Here is a 15,906-nt window from a genome sequence, read left to right as displayed (position 1 = left end):
GACCAGTGTTGTGTATCTTCATCTGCCCCTAAAAATATAAAAACTGAGAGGCCACAAGGGTAAGAAAAGCCCAGATCTAAGTTCATTTTGAGGTCTAATTTCAACTTATCACTCTTATTCAAGCTTGTTGTCTCGGTTAGGTCTCCTAACTTCTCAGAGCCTCAGCTTGCTCATCTGCAAAATGGAAATACCAACTTCACAGTATTAGTATGAAAAAATATACAGACTATCTGACACAGTAATAAGTACTCAATAAAATATTAATATTGCCTAAAATGATAATTGAATAATGTGTTCTGTAATAATCATTGCTACTGCACTTTTGTGGTACTCTGCCACTTGGACCACGCTTCTAGCCCAGCTTTTTGCTTGTTAATTGAAGATGGAGTCTTCTGGACTTTTGTGCCCAGGCTACCTTCAAGCCTTGATCATCCAGAACTCATCTTCCTGAATAGCCAGGACTATAGCCATTTGTCACTGGTTCGTGGATACTAATGCATTTGCGGCCAATTTTGATAAAAGAGGAACGTGTATATGTTACTTGGAAAAAATGAGTACAATTGTATAGATACTGTGGTTTTATCTATAGGAGACCAGGAAGATAAAAAGTCCTGGGGAAAACAATATGTCATAACTTCAACAGTAATTATTTTTGGGACCTGGGTTATGTGATTTTTTTCTGTCTTCTATTTGTTCTTTTACATGTATCATATCATGTAAGAATTACATATTTTATAGTATGCAAGTTCAGAGGTGAAAGAATTGGTTCCTTTGACCACTGAAGTAACCTAGAGACCCATACTGAGAGTATATCTCAGCAGACTGGGTATAATGCAGGCTTTGCCACAACCCAACCAAGAGACACAAAGAATCCTTTGAAAGTACCAAAATACTTCAGGATTTCATTTTAGTTCTCTACTACTGTTGCATGAGAGATTGGAAAGAAATTCAGCAAATAAATCTATTAAAACATTTTCCTTCAATGGCATTTCTCCCCCATTTTATAAAATATCACTCATTATTAATTATACCTGCCTCCTCTAAACCAAGGAAATATGTATCCTGTTCTTAAAGAAAAAAAGCTAGGGGCTGGGAAGGTGGCTCAGTGGTAGAGTGCTTGCCTTGCATGCATGAGGCCCTGGGTTTGATTCCTCAGCACCACATAAGCAAAAAGAAAAAAGCCGGAAGTGGCGCTGTGGCTCAAGTGGTAGAGCACTAGCCTTGAGCTGAAGAGCTGAGGGACAGTGCCCAGGCCCCCCGACCAGACCCTCCAAAAAAAATTAGAAAAAAAGCTAGAGTATGGTGGTTCTCACCTATAATCACATCTCAAGAGATTGGGAGGTTTGTTATTTGAGGCCAGCTCCGGCAACAAGTTAGCAAAACCTCATCTCAATAAAAAAGCCAGATAAGGTAGTTCACATCCATGAACCCAGTTCAGGGTCTCAGTCACATTCAGAGCCATCCAGCATTGTATCATCATTCCTAGGCAGTATCTTCTAAGATAAGGCTGACTTTTCTAAGAGGTAAGAATGAGAATGGCATAAGCAAACTAACCATCCTGGGGGTGATCTCACAAGGAACACAGTTCTGTTTTGTAATATGTAGAGTGTGTGTGTGTGTGTGTGTGTGTGTGTGTGTGTGTATGTGTGTGATGTGTGTGTACTATCCTTGGAAGTTTTACTAATATATATTTACTTTTAAAGGAAATTCTTCCCAAATGTGTGTGTTTGATATTTATTTGCCTTGTTCTTGTTTGGGTCTTGATTGTTATGAACCAAAATTCATTTGACAGTCAGGATCCCCTAACAGAAACTAATGTTTTAAGATTTTTATATATTAAATATTTTATTATAAATATTTATTATTCCTAAATATTTAGGAAATGCTAAAAATGTCAATTACACAAGTCCTTACCTTTTAAAGTATGTCTTCAAAATCTTCTTAAAATTGATGAAGGTAAACAAAACCATGAAATGTACTAGTGATGTGTGCCTAATGAAATGTCCTTATTAAGTGTGATTTCTATACATTGCGTTTCCTACTGATTCTGTAGATGTGAGACTCTTGACTAAAAAAGCATGTAGGGCCCATCATGTCTAGGTCACTAATGATAAACATCCCTGAAAGGCATCTCTTCTTAGACCCAGGGATTCACAGATGCTACAACACAGGCTCTGGAACCCACAGACCTATAGTCAAATCCTAGCGCTACCATTTCCTGAGTGGTCTAGAGAAGTTACATTTCCTCATCTTTGAAAAGGGGGATTGTAGTTCCTTCCTGTAGGCTCACACTGGCAGAATCATATGACAATATATACAAAACATTTAGAGCAGTATTTGGAAGTATGGTGATTGTTAATTTAGTATTTAAGACAATAACAAAGAAAAGAACTATGATTGACAAAAGTAAAAGTGTAAATTCTAAGTCATGTGGTTCTGCAGGTAGAAGAGGCAGATGATTGGCTCCGGCATGGGAACCCTTGGGAGAAGGCCCGCCCAGAGTTCATGCTGCCAGTGCACTTTTACGGCAGAGTGGAGCACACGCAGACGGGGACCAAGTGGATTGACACCCAGGTATGCAGGTGTCCTCCTGGCCAGTGTTTTGGGAGAGCACGGAAGATGGTGCATTGAATGTGTCAAATATAGTACATTGTGTGTGTGTGTGTGTGTGTGTGTGTGTGTGTGTGTGTGTGTGTGTGTGTGTGTGTGTGTGTGTGTGTGTAGAGAGAGAGAGGTACAAAACAATGTTGTGTGCCAACTAACAGGATTTTTGTGACCATTCTGCCACTTTTATAAAAATCTACTCATTGCAGAGATAAAGGAACTGACACCAAGGAAGAAGTGGCTTCTGCAAGTCAAGTGACTTGACAGTCATTTTGCAGTCTGTTTTATCAGAGATTAATTAGTTCTATAATACCTGACATGATATATGTGGCTTAACTCTTGGCTTTGGGTAGGTTGTAGAATAAGTTTGTTCTTTCCTATATCACCTCTGTTTGGTTACCTCTAACATTTCCAAGACAAATACTTTAATATCGTAGTATTTATTTAAAGGAAGATCAAGGTTCTTATGCCTTATACAGTAAGAACAATAATGAAAAATATGTTAAATGAGTACTTTCCATTAGACCACTTGTAGAAAAGTAGTATTGGGTCTCTTCAAGTATACTCTCCAGGGACTGTCCTTTGGTGACCTCTTCCTTCCCAATAAATGACCCCTATTAACTACAGGACTTACTGCTGGCCAACCAGTGAATCATAGTGCCTTGTTTAATAAGGATGGACTCAGGCTAGAAATGACTTCTCTTGGTCACCCTTTGAAACATGAAAAGAGAATATTAAAGGCCAACTAAATGTGTTCTTATATGTGAGAATTTAAAGTAACATTCAATCCTGTGATGTCAAAAGTGGTTGGTTTTTAGATTGTTCTCCATGAAAAAAAAAAATGCTGTATTTTATCCTAAATTAAGAACCATGACCCAGGGCTGGGAAGGTGGCTCAGTGGTAGAGCGCTTGCCTTGCATGTCTGAGGCCCTGGGTTCGATTCCTCAGCACCAAATGAGCAAAAAAAATAAACAAGCCGCAAGTGGCACTGTGGCTCAAGTGCTAGAGAGCTAGCCTTGAGCTGAAGAGCTGAGGGACAGAGCCCAGACCCAGAGTTCAGGCCCCACGACCAGACCTCCCTGGCCCCCACCAAAAAAAAGATAAGCACTAGATTACAAATACCACCAAGAGAGTTGCAAATGAATCAGCATGTAATCTACCCAAGGGATCCGCACAGCTTTGGTATTAAACTAATAAATACTTGGTTTAGAGTTCCCTGAAACTTGCCCGGTGTGACTGTCTGACATGATTCAGTTTACCATCAATCTTGGATGCATTCTCTTTATTCTGTGGGCCTCATGACTGAGCTAACAAGTACCAGTGGATGTTTTCATACTGAATCCAGAATTCAGTTGCAGAAAGTGTGTGGAGTCCACAGAGCCAGATAATGGGGCAGAGGTAAAGCAAGTGGGCCAGCTGATGCAAGGCCTCCAGGACTGGGGATGCAGACATCTCCTGAATCCGCCCCACACTGGGAGCTGGTGAGCTCAGAGTACATGAGGCCACTCGTGCTCTGGGCATGCTTAGGATGACTGCCAGAAAACTGAGCTATTTATTTCCTTCCTGTGTAATTCAACTTCTCTGAGAAAAGGCCAGAGAATTAGAGGTGTGAGTACTATTCAGGGCAATGCCCATGGAGACAGAGGGGAGAGGAGCAGGAGATGAGGAGTATTCAGACTATGACTTGGGTTTGTCCCAGCTGAAGGAGAAACAAAGGATCCTCAGTGCCTCCCTGTAGCACTGCTTTGAACAAGTGGCCAGACTGAAAGACCTGGATTAAAGTTTGCCCATTGGAAAAGCTCTAGTGTTCCAGCTAGGCTTAATAACCCAGGGATGAGCTTTTCAGGGACAAGCTCACTCTAAAGTGCTCTCAAAAGGGGATACAAGGTGCAACTTCTTAGGCTTCCTCAGTAACATCTTAAGGGGCAGAGAGGCCAATCTTGATGAACCCAGACTCTGTCCCACTGGGCAAAGGATTTCTGATGGGTCACAATCTCTATGGCCTTTATTCTAAGAGGAAGAGATCCAAATGAGAACGATTTATTAGACAGAGGTCACAGTGATCATGAAAACATGACTGAATGTATATGACTGGTATGAGCTATAAGGCTTCATTCACTTGTAATTCAGTTATAATTTATAATTATAATTTATAACTGTTTATAATTATAATGACAGGTTATAATTTATAATTCATTTATAATTAAATAGACCACATTAAAGATATAGGTGTTTAGACAGTGCCTTGAGCAAGTCACTTGCCTCTCAGCCTCTCCATCTTCAAGTTCCAAGTGTGTGGGTGTACCATCAGTAGCCAGCACCCTCTAGCTCACTCTCCTTCCTTAGAGCTTGACTTCAACAAGGCAGGGGATAGAAATGATCATTTCTTACACATACTTTAAATGCACTCTGAAGTACAGTTCATCTTCCTACTCCATCTCTGTTGCAATGACTGTCAGAGATAGAGCTGAATTTTTCCCAAGCTCACTAATTATCACTCAGCTAATTATCACCTGATTTGGCAGCAGATCACTAAAGGAATCACTAAAATAACCCTTTTCATGTAACATAAAAACCCTAGCATTTTAAATATCATATGTGATATATCTTCATAAATTTGCTGTTTGATTTTTTTACCATACTTAGAATCAGATTATTGAGTAATCTACAAAGGACTTATCTAACTGATAGTTTGGGGTGGATACTTAGTCACTGTTGCCATTTTGTATGAATGTCATATTTTATCATTCTTAGAACACTGGGGTAATCTGAAACAAGATAGAACATTTTTATAACACTAGGACCACAGTGTTTCATTCCAGTGCCTCTGCAAGAGACACATGGGAGATCAACATAAAAATGCTACAAAGGACCAGCGATCTGATGTCTCCGTTAGAGGAGGAAATCATAGGACCTCTGATTCCCCTTCCAGCCATCTGACTCACTTCCTGATCTACTGTAGCTAACTGCAACCTGGGACAGCACCAAGAGATACCAGAGCCAAAGAAATGAGAACAGTCAGAGAGAGAGAGAGAGAGAACACAGGGATCAGGGTTTCTATGCTCACTGACTTCTGAACCCCAACTTCCTGTAAGCAAGCTTGTTTATTAAGTTCGAGTACAGGGAAGGTTACTATGGGTATATGCAGAGAACAAGGCATCTATACTGTTATTGCAATCATAGAGACAAAACAGAGTTTGTATAAATAACTGACTCCCTTATTTTTTTGAGAGTGAAGACTACAACCCAGGCATATTTCAAACATATATTCTACTTTAGCTTTCAAGGTCCAGCTCTCTCCAGCACTAAGGAAAAGGGATGGCATTCCAGCCTCTTCACCCTCTCTAGAGCCATCGCTTTCAACCTTTCCATGTTCTCAGCATTCTGAGTACAGTTGAGGCAGCATTCCAACCTCACAACCCTTTCTAGGTCTCACAGCTCAGCTTCAGTGTTCCCTAAAATAATTTCAGTTGGTTATGGAGCCCAGAATAGAACTCTATTATCATCTCCCTAAGAACCAATGAGCAAGGGCTTCTCTCTAATCCTGCAGGTGGTCCTGGCTCTGCCTTATGACACTCCTGTGCCTGGGTACATGAATAACACTGTGAATACCATGCGCCTCTGGTCTGCTCGAGCACCAAATGACTTTAACCTCAGCGACTGTGAGTAGATCATCAGCTCTGCCTTCTTTATGTGTGTATTTAGTCATTTTGATTAGTTAGAATCAATTTGAGTTGGTGAGAAAAGCTTTTGAGTTTCTCATCAGAACTCTTCAGTGATGAAGTGTTTAGTCTGTTTGATGCAGACAGTGCGAGGATATTTTAAGGCAATCCATCCCCTGGCCCTCAGACTCTCCTGCAAAGATTTGTCAAAAATCCTTTTAGTCCATTAGGAATTGTGGGAATTGTATGGAGCATGACATCAGATAGCTTATTCTCACCATGGGTGGCTTATCTCATTATTGCTTTTCTATCATTCCCTTCAGTCAATGTGGGAGACTACATTCAGGCTGTGCTGGACCGAAACCTGGCAGAGAACATCTCCCGCGTGCTCTACCCCAATGATAATGTGAGTCATCAACACATAAGCTTATCCCAACACAGCATTGTCAGCTGCCCTAGGAAACACACATGGAACACCAGGGTTTTCCTTTGTGTGCAATGAAACTCCCATGTCCCTTCCCAACTGTCCAGACTCTCCTCCTAACCAAGCCAAAAACAAAAACAAAAAACACAAATGGGTACAGTTGGAGTTAGAATTTTGCCTTTGATTAGCAACCTCTTCTCTAACTGGGGAGCTCTGTCAATGGATTTCAAAACAAACCCTGGATATGAAAGAAGAGGTGAGCCACTGGTACTGATTCCTTTGCAGACACGAGCCTCATCTGCAAGCTCAGAAATCCTGGAAGTTAGCTGGCACCAGTGGGGCAGTAAATCTAACTACTCAAGAGGCTGAGATGTAAGGATCTGAGGACTCTATCCACAATTAACCAGAAAAAATTCTAGACTGGAGGCTAGACTGACTCAGTTGATAGAACACCAGCTGTGAGCAGAAAAAAGCCAAGTGAGAACACCCAGCTCTGAGTTCTGGCCCCACTACCAGCACAAAAACAGGAAACTCTTGGAAATTTCTGCCCAGCTTCTTCCCTTGTGACAGGTCCCTGGTTCTGTCCCTTAGCTGGATGTGGCCATAGTCCTTGTGTTAGATCAGGAATGGATACCTGCCGCCGCCCAATGCTTATACCTTTAAACTTATTACAAATATTATCCTCATTTTTAATCTAAAAGTAGCTTAGCCACTTGTCATTTGTTAAACTTTGGAACTCTTTCTAGTCTTTTTTTTTCCAAGAGCATTCAAACACACCTGTGTTTTCACAAGAATGATATTTGACTCTACATATTATTTCATTATTTTTCACAGTAATTCATCACCCTCTAATCTCTAAAAGGTTACAGAGGTTTACCACTATTTTTGTATCTTTTGGGCCATGGTCCCATTGTTGAACACGTAGTTTATCTCTTTTTTAGCCATTACAAATAATTTTCTATTTTATTAGCGTATTATTAGTTGTACAGAGGGATTTCATTGTTATCTTTCCATACATGCACCAAATTTGCTTGATCTACCTCTGTTCCTGTTTCTGATCCATTCCCCCTCTTTTTTCTTTACTGTTTTAATGGGTCTCATTATTCTGTTTTCATATATACTAATAAAAAACAACTGATCACATTTACCCACACCTCCCCCCCCCCCACCTCCTTTCATTTTGATGGGACTTCTGGAGAGAGCAAAGTCCTTCAGCTCTCAGCCTTCAGTCTTTCACCAGATTCCAGGGGGCTTTGTCCTTGCGGGTCCCTAAGTAGGAAAGCTAATCACACTTGGTCCCCGCCTCCATTGTGAACCACCCTTTCATGGTATCCCTCTGGCTTGAAGTTTTTTGAAGGGAAGGAGCTAAGACTGAAGCAGGAGTACTTTGTGGTGGCTGCAACCTTGCAGGATGTGATTCGTCGGTTCAAAGCCTCCAAATTTGGCTCCAGTGATGGTGTAGGAACCGTGTTTGATGCCTTTCCAGACCAGGTGGGTACTCAGCCTGTGGATGCAGGGCGGGCTCCATGGAGGGACCTGGATTTCCCATCTGATCTACTTTGTTCCTTCTCTGAGTGCTGAAAATGTTGAGTAGGAGCAATGCACACCTTAGCCACAGCAGGCAGGCTTTTTATTTAGCTCTGTCTCCTGGACACGTGTGCAGACCAGAAGGCCCCCCGGGCCCTCAGTTAGTTCACTTCACATGATGTCTCTTCTCACACAGGTGGCCATCCAACTGAACGACACCCACCCGGCGCTAGCCATTCCTGAGCTCATGAGGGTCTTTGTGGATATTGAAAAATTGCCCTGGTCCAAGGTCTGGCTTCTCTTACTTTTAATTAACTAGATTGAATTAATTACTCTAATTTAACTAGGATTGGAGGATAGCCAAAAGCTCTCTCTTTCAGCTTTTCAGAATGTTACTGTTGCTACCTTCTAAGATTTGAGGAAAATGTGTCTCCAATGTGGACATGCCTCTGTTCTTATCCCTCCATGGGGAATAAGACTTTTAAATATTGGCCCATATTTCTGAGTTCTGCAAGATATCTAACAACAGTAGATGTTTGAAATTAAGTTCTTGGGGTTGAAGGTGTGGCTTAGTTGATAGTGCATTAGTCAATGAATGAAAGAGGCAGGTAGGTACCAAGGTTGAGTCCCAGATTCAGACCTAAAAACAAACGGAAGAAAAGAAAGAAATGAAATTACGTTCTTTAACCTCAAGAAACAGCTAATTAATTAAAATATTTTCTGGAAGCCAGCATTTTATTTTTTAATTTTATTTATTTATTTTGTCGATCATGGGGCTTGAACTCTGGGCCTGGCCATTGTCCCTTTGCTCTTCAGCTAGCACTATACCACTTGAGCCACGGTGCCACTTTCAGTTTTCTGGTGGTTTATTGGAGATAAGAGTCTCATGGACTTTCCTGCCCGGGCTGGCTCTGAACCATGATCCTCAGATCTCAGCCTCCTTAGTAACTAGGATTATAGGCATGAGCCCAGTACCTGGCTTGGAAGCCAACATTTTAAATATACTTTGTTTCTGCTGAGTATTGTTTTTATTTCTCAACACTTGTGCTTATGATATTTTGCAAATAAAAGATGTGGGACCAGAGGTGGTTCTGGTGATAGAGCACCAGCCCAACAGAAAAGACATGTCAAGATCATAAAGGCTTGTCAGAATAGTTATCATTCAAATAGATGTGTAAGCAAAGCTTTACAAGTAGATTTTTTTCCTCTTAAAAAAAAAAGGAAGCCAGAGCTGGGAAGATGGCTCAGTGGTAGAGCACTTGCCTTGCATGCCTGAGGCCCTGGGTTCGATTCCTCAGCACCACATAAGCAAAAAGAAAAAAGCTGGAAGTGGCGTTGTGGCTCAAGTGGTAGAGCGCTAGCCTTGAGCTGAAGGGCTGAGGGACAGTGCCCAGGCCCAGAGTTCAGGCCCCACAACCGGACTCAAAAAAAAAAAAAAAAGAAGCCAGACACCCAGTGGCTCAAGCCTGTAATCCTAACTACTTAGGAGGCTGAGATCTGAAGATTAATTAAAAACCAGTCTGGACAGAGAAGTCTGAGAGACTCTGATCTCCAATAAACCAGCTCTAATCTGAGTGGAAAAAGCTAAGCAAGAACAATAGGCCCTAAAGCCTTGATTTCAAGTCCCAGTACAGTATACAAATACACATTAAAAAGTAAATGTTCTTGTTCATCTGGACATTCAGGGCCCTCATGGAATTAAGTGACTGAATGCATTCTCAAGTGGCCCACAGCTTGCATGGTAATTGTGCCCTGCAGGGCAGTAACTGATCTACCACTTCCCCCAGGCATGGGAGATAACCAAGAAGACCTTCGCCTATACTAACCACACAGTGCTCCCAGAAGCCCTGGAGCGCTGGCCAGTGGAGCTGGTGGAGAAGTTGCTTCCTCGACATTTGCAAATCATTTATGAGATAAATCAGAAGCATTTAGATGTAAGTCATTTTAAGAGATTCTTAGCCCTTGTAAGAATAAGGTTTTATCATGTCGGGGGTAGACAGGGGTTCCTCCTACCCATATATCTCTCAACTGATAAATAAAGAATACTCTACCCATTAGAGCTCTGCTCTGCTAAATACGTCATGAAAGTGCTAGAATCGAGGGATGGCTTCTCCCCCATGGCCACTTCAACACCTCTTTGTAAAGATTTTGCTTGAGACATGAGTGACACCCCAATATTGTTTTAAACCTCAGTGACCAGGAAAGTCTTTCTCTTCCTTTGGCTAGAGAATCGTTGCTTTGTTTCCTAAAGATGTCGACCGTATAAGAAGGATGTCCCTGATAGAAGAAGAAGGAGGCAAAAGAATCAACATGGCCCATCTCTGCATTGTGGGCTGCCACGCTGTGAATGGCGTGGCTAAGATCCACTCAGACATTGTGAAGACCAAAGTGTGAGAACTCCCTCCACCCCCCATCTGACTCAGATCCATTAAGGGCATGATGGGAGTGAATTCAAGGGTGTGCTTCTGGATGATGGAAGGTCCTTTTTAAAGTTTTTTTTTTTCTGTTATAGAGAGAACTCTTCAAAAAAGAAAAGATGGCTAGGAACGTGACTTAGTGGCAGAGTGCTTGCCTAGCCTGCATGAAGCCCTGGGTTCAATTCCTCAGTACCACATAAACAAGAAAAAGCCAGCAGTGGCACTGTGGCTCCAGTGGTAGAGTGCTAGCCTTGAGCAAAACAAAACTCAGTTGGTCCAGGCCCTGAGTTCAAGCCCTAGGACTGGCAAAAATAAAAGATGCCATCCTGTTTGAATTCTCTTAATTGTAGACTTAGGATCCAAAAAAGAAAAAAAAGTAAAAATCCTGGTATATTTGTCAGTGCCATGATGTCACATGGGGTGACTAGATTTGGGATTTCTGAATTATAACTGTTTGGAATTGTTAGTGACCTTCTATGCAGAATGACAGCCCTATCTGCTGCCTTCATTCACTTTTATTTAAACTTCCTAAGCCTACACTTGGCATCTTGAATGAAATTCTGAACTTTATCCTGCAGGCAAGACTTTGCCATTTTGGCCACATTCAGTGATTGTCACTTCCATCTCCAGATTCAAGGACTTTAGTGAGCTGGAACCAGACAAGTTTCAGAATAAAACCAATGGGATCACTCCAAGGCGCTGGCTCTTACTCTGCAACCCGGGGCTGGCAGAGCTTATAGCAGAGGTAATGGAAGTGCTGAGCTAGGGAGGCCTGGCTGCATTGGGAAGGGGACATGAGTACCCTCAGAATTTGCAGACTGAACCTATAGAAGGGTGCACCTTGTACTGTCACACACGGCTCCATACTGGCTCTCTGCTGTAGCCAGCTTGAAATTCACTATTTGCTTATTTGTTTCATGTTGCAATTGGAGTTTGAATTCAAGGTTTTACGTTTTCTTTCTTTTGTTTTGTTTTTTGTTTTGTTTTGTTTTTGTTGGTTGAGGGGCTTGAACTCTGCCTGGGCACTGTCCCGCAGCTCTTCAGCCCAAGGCTACCACTGTACCACTTGAGCCACAGCTCCATTTCCAGTTTTCTGGTGGTTTATTGGAGATAAGAGTCTCATGGACTTTCCTGCCTGGGCTGGCTTTGAACTGTGATCCTCAGATCTCAGCTTCCTTAGTGACTAGGGTTATAGGCATAAGCCACCCGTGGTACCTGGCTTAAGGTCTTACATTTTTATTTTTATTTTGTTTTTGTCGTGGGGCTTGGGCACTGCCTTGTGCTCTTCAGCTCAGGACGAGCACTCTACCGCTTGAGCCACAGCACCATTTCCAGTTTTCTAGCAGTTTATTGGAGATAAGAGTCTCACGAACTTTCCTTCCCGGGCTGGCTTTGAACCGGGATCCTCAGATCTCAGCCTCCTGAGTAGCTAGGATTACAGGCATGAGCCACCAGCGCCCAGCTAGGTCTTACATTTTCTAGGCAAGTGTTCTACCACTTGAACCAGGCCTCTAGCCCTTTTGCTTTAGTTCGTTTTTCAGATAAAGTCTAATGTTTTCTATCCCAATTAATCTTGGACCCTGTTTCTCCTACTTCTGCCACCCAAGTACCTGGGACTAGAGGCATGGGCCCTCTGCCTGCCTTGAAATTCTTATTCTTGGGTGTGCCGGTACTGGGGTTGAACTCAAGGTCTAGAGCTCTCACTTGCCTTTTCTTGTTCAAGACTGGTGTTTGACCAGCTAAGCCACACCTCCAATTCCAGCTCTTTTGCTGATTTATTAGACATAAGAGTATCAGGGAGTTTTCTGCCTGGGCTGACTTCCAACTATGATCCTCAGATCTCATGCTCCTGAGTAGTTAGGATTACAGGCATGAGCCATCAGTGCTGGGTGGATTTTTTTTGACAATGTCAGACCTTCCTTTACTTTCCTCTAGTTTTCCCCTTTGGAAATTCTTAATTTGAGTCCTTAATTCTTAGTAAGAGTCCTCCAAATTATGTAGCTGGTTGTGGCTCATGGTCATTGATAACAAAGGCTCAGACACAGAGCCCAGGTGACAGAACTTGGGTTTTTGGTCACTCTTTCAAGGAGATGTCAATCCTTTCAATCCACTGAGACTCCATTTAAGACACCAGCCAGAGGTGTTATGCTCACGGGGCCTCTCAGGTCTTTCCTGGGAGTGCACCCATGCAGTGAACTGTGTGGAACGGGAACCAGGCTGATGTAGATGCGTGAGAACCACCCACCAGGACTGATGGACATTGCTCCGTTGAGCTTGTCATCACATGATTAAAGTCACCTCTCTCTTTATATTGAAAGAAAATTGGAGAAGACTATGTGAAAGACCTGAGCCAGCTAGTGAAGCTGCATAGCTTCCTGGGTGATGACATCTTCCTCCGGGAAATCGCCAATATAAAGCAGGTGAGTCTATCAGCAGCTACACCTCACCTGGTCACTGGCTTGGAGGGTCCATGTTCTGACTTTTGCAGATAGACCACTCGTAGCATCTAGATCAGAAGGGCACTGGCCCCATGATCTTGTCTCCACAGGAGAATAAGCTGAAGTTTTCTCAGTACCTGGAGAAGGAGTACAAAGTAAAGATCAACCCATCCTCCATGTTTGATGTCCATGTGAAGAGGATTCACGAGTACAAGAGGCAGCTTCTGAACTGCCTGCACGTGATCACCATGTACAACCGTGAGTCACCCTGGTGTCCCCAACGAGGCCCCAGACAGGCAGGAAGCAGCTAGCTCCACGTGGGTGTCACCCCCTCCGCCAGCAACCATCTTCCATTCCATTCCAACCAATGTTCCATCTTTTGCAGGCATTAAGAAAGACCCAAAGAAGTTATTCGTGCCCAGGACAGTTATAATTGGCGGTAAAGTAAGTGGACTCTGTTCTCTGGAGATTTGAGGGAGTGCCCTCTCTCTCTCTCTCTCTCTCTCTCTCTCTCTCTCTCTCTCTCTCTCTCTCTCTCTCTCTTTCCCCCCTCTCTCTTTTTCTCCCCTCTTTCCTTTCTCTCCGTCCACTTCACAAATGGTGTCTCCAGTCAATTTGTTTGCTATTCTTTCCCAAGGCTGCCCCAGGATACCACATGGCCAAAATGATCATAAAGCTGATCACTTCCGTGGCAGAGGTGGTGAACAATGACCCCACGGTTGGCAGCAAGTTGAAAGTCATCTTCTTGGAGAATTACAGAGTATCTCTTGCTGAGAAAGGTACTTCCCTCTTTTGTAAAACATGTGGGATCAGGACAAATGCTAGGGATCCCATTGGATAGAGAATGGGTTAACTAACCTCAGGGAGGTAGGAACTGTAGATAGAAGGTGTCACTGTTGGGAAAAATAACACAGGAGGTTTTGTTGAGTGCTTGTCCTGGGGCTTAAACTAAAGGCCTGGGCACTGTCTTGAAGCTTCTTTTGCTCAAGATTAGTGCTCTACCACTTGAGCCACACCTCCACTTCCAGCTTTTTTGGTAGTGGAGATAAGAGTTGCATAGATTTTACTGCCTGAGAGAGTAGTTACAGATGTGAGCTACTAAGGCCTGGCTTGCTTTTTTTTTTTAATTCCTTTTTTCTTTATAATACTGGGAATTAAACTCAAGGCTAAGCACCTGTAAGCAAATACTCTACCAATGAGCTCTTCCTCCAGCCCTTTTGCTTTTAGCTTTTTTTTTTTTTTTTTTTTTTTTTCAGATAATCTTGGCTAGCATTTCCTGGGCTAGCCTTTTTTGTCTTCCTGTCCATCTTCTTAGTAGTTCAGATTATAGGTATGAGCCACCATGTTCACATCAAGGCAGGAGTTTTGTTGTTTTAGTTAGTTAGCAATTACGGTGTTTGAACTCAGAGGCTTGCCCTTGCTAAGCAGGTGCCCTACCGCTTGAGCCAAACTCCATACCCTGCTTTTCGCTGGCTATTTTTGAGATAGTCTCATTTCTTACCCAAGTATGTATCTAAGTTGAGATCCTCCTTCTTTCCATAGCTGCTAGGATCACAGAAGTGAGCAACTATATCTAGCTTCCCTCCAGAGATGGGAGTCTTACAGATGTTTTGCTTGTACCAACCTAGAACTATGATTCTCCCATTCTCAACCTCCTGTGTAGCTAGAGGTCTTACAAACTTTTCTGCCTGGTTTATAATCAAGCTTTGATCTTCTCACTGTCAACCTACCATGAGCCACTGGCACCCTGATTCAAGGCAGGAGCTTTTTCAGATGACCCAAGTGACAATTATACTGGTGTTCCCATAAATAATAATATAGCATTACTTTTACAATCTGTAGAGAGCTGGTATTAGAGACTGCCTGAGCCTTTGGCCTAGTGTGGACCTTGCTCTATAAAGAGGAGCAAAACTCCCAGCTGAGTTTGGCAAAAAGAACACCAGCTCCCCAACTCTAATATATCCATTTGGTCTCTGTGTAGGAGGAAGAGCTTATTGACCTTGTGACAGGGAATAAGGGCAGACATCAGGCTGCTGAAATGCAAGTCTTAGATGCACCTCAGCTGGGCACTGCATGATCAAATACAGTATTCTCACCTGGGAACAGGCTGGCAGGAAGCCCATGTCCCTTTCTTTCCTACTGGCACCTTTGATTATTTGCATCACATGCTGGCAGAGTACCATCCACATGCTAATGCCAACTGTGCATTCACCTACTTCTCAGGTTGAAAAGATACAAAGGGAGCCTTCTCTTTTATGGGTGCTTCTAGGGCCCCTGAGTTTACTGTTCAAGAACTTCTGCCAAGGGAGAAAAGAGCCAGGTTCCTGCATGTGCAAATGAATAAATAAATAATCCATGAATATGCTCTTCTAATAAAGCTGAGATTGAGCCAGGTGCCAATGGCTCATGCCTGTAATCCTGGCTACTCAGGAGGTTGCAATCTGAAGATTGCAGTTTGAAGCCAGTTCATGCAAGAAATCTCTAAGGTTCTTATCCCCACTTAACCAACAAAAAATAATAGAAGTGTAGCTCAAGTGGTGAAGTGCCAACCTGGAGCCAAAAAGCTAAGAATTCAAGCCCCAGGACCAGCATGAAAGGGGTGTGGAGATGAAGGAAGGAAGGCAGGAAGGAAAGGAATGTTGAGAGGGAAGGAGGGAGGGAGGGAACTGAGATTGGTCCTGAACCCTGTGGTCAAAGGGTTGGGGGTTCAGGCAGCTCTAGTTGTGTAAATCATGCCTAGAGGTCAGAGCTTGATATCTGGCTACATGCCCTTTTCATTTGTATGTGGCTTATTTCTCTTCAGTGGAAGTGGAAGGAGGGAGGTGAGAAATAGC

General features: G+C 42.8%; 1 protein-coding gene across 1 annotated transcript in view; it reads left to right on the top strand.

Annotated features, from left to right (window-relative positions):
• Positions 1-15,906, top strand: part of Pygl (glycogen phosphorylase L) — a 31,981-nt gene that overhangs the window by 11,008 nt on the left and 5,067 nt on the right. The window contains exons 5-16 of the mRNA XM_042677822.1: positions 2,443-2,574; positions 6,155-6,266; positions 6,590-6,672; positions 8,038-8,181; positions 8,414-8,506; positions 10,005-10,151; positions 10,444-10,607; positions 11,265-11,379; positions 12,953-13,054; positions 13,183-13,330; positions 13,458-13,516; positions 13,710-13,851. Of these exons, the coding sequence (XP_042533756.1) occupies positions 2,443-2,574; positions 6,155-6,266; positions 6,590-6,672; positions 8,038-8,181; positions 8,414-8,506; positions 10,005-10,151; positions 10,444-10,607; positions 11,265-11,379; positions 12,953-13,054; positions 13,183-13,330; positions 13,458-13,516; positions 13,710-13,851 (1,441 nt within the window). The remainder of the gene's footprint in view (positions 1-2,442; positions 2,575-6,154; positions 6,267-6,589; positions 6,673-8,037; positions 8,182-8,413; positions 8,507-10,004; positions 10,152-10,443; positions 10,608-11,264; positions 11,380-12,952; positions 13,055-13,182; positions 13,331-13,457; positions 13,517-13,709; positions 13,852-15,906) is intronic.

Source organism: Dipodomys spectabilis, unplaced genomic scaffold (assembly GCF_019054845.1).
Source record: "Dipodomys spectabilis isolate Male_0828 unplaced genomic scaffold, ASM1905484v1 ptg000042l, whole genome shotgun sequence".
In the NCBI taxonomy this organism is placed as follows: Eukaryota; Metazoa; Chordata; class Mammalia; order Rodentia; family Heteromyidae; genus Dipodomys; species Dipodomys spectabilis.
The sequence above is the reverse complement of the archived record's forward strand: the minus strand, read 5'-3'. Positions and strand labels throughout refer to the sequence as shown.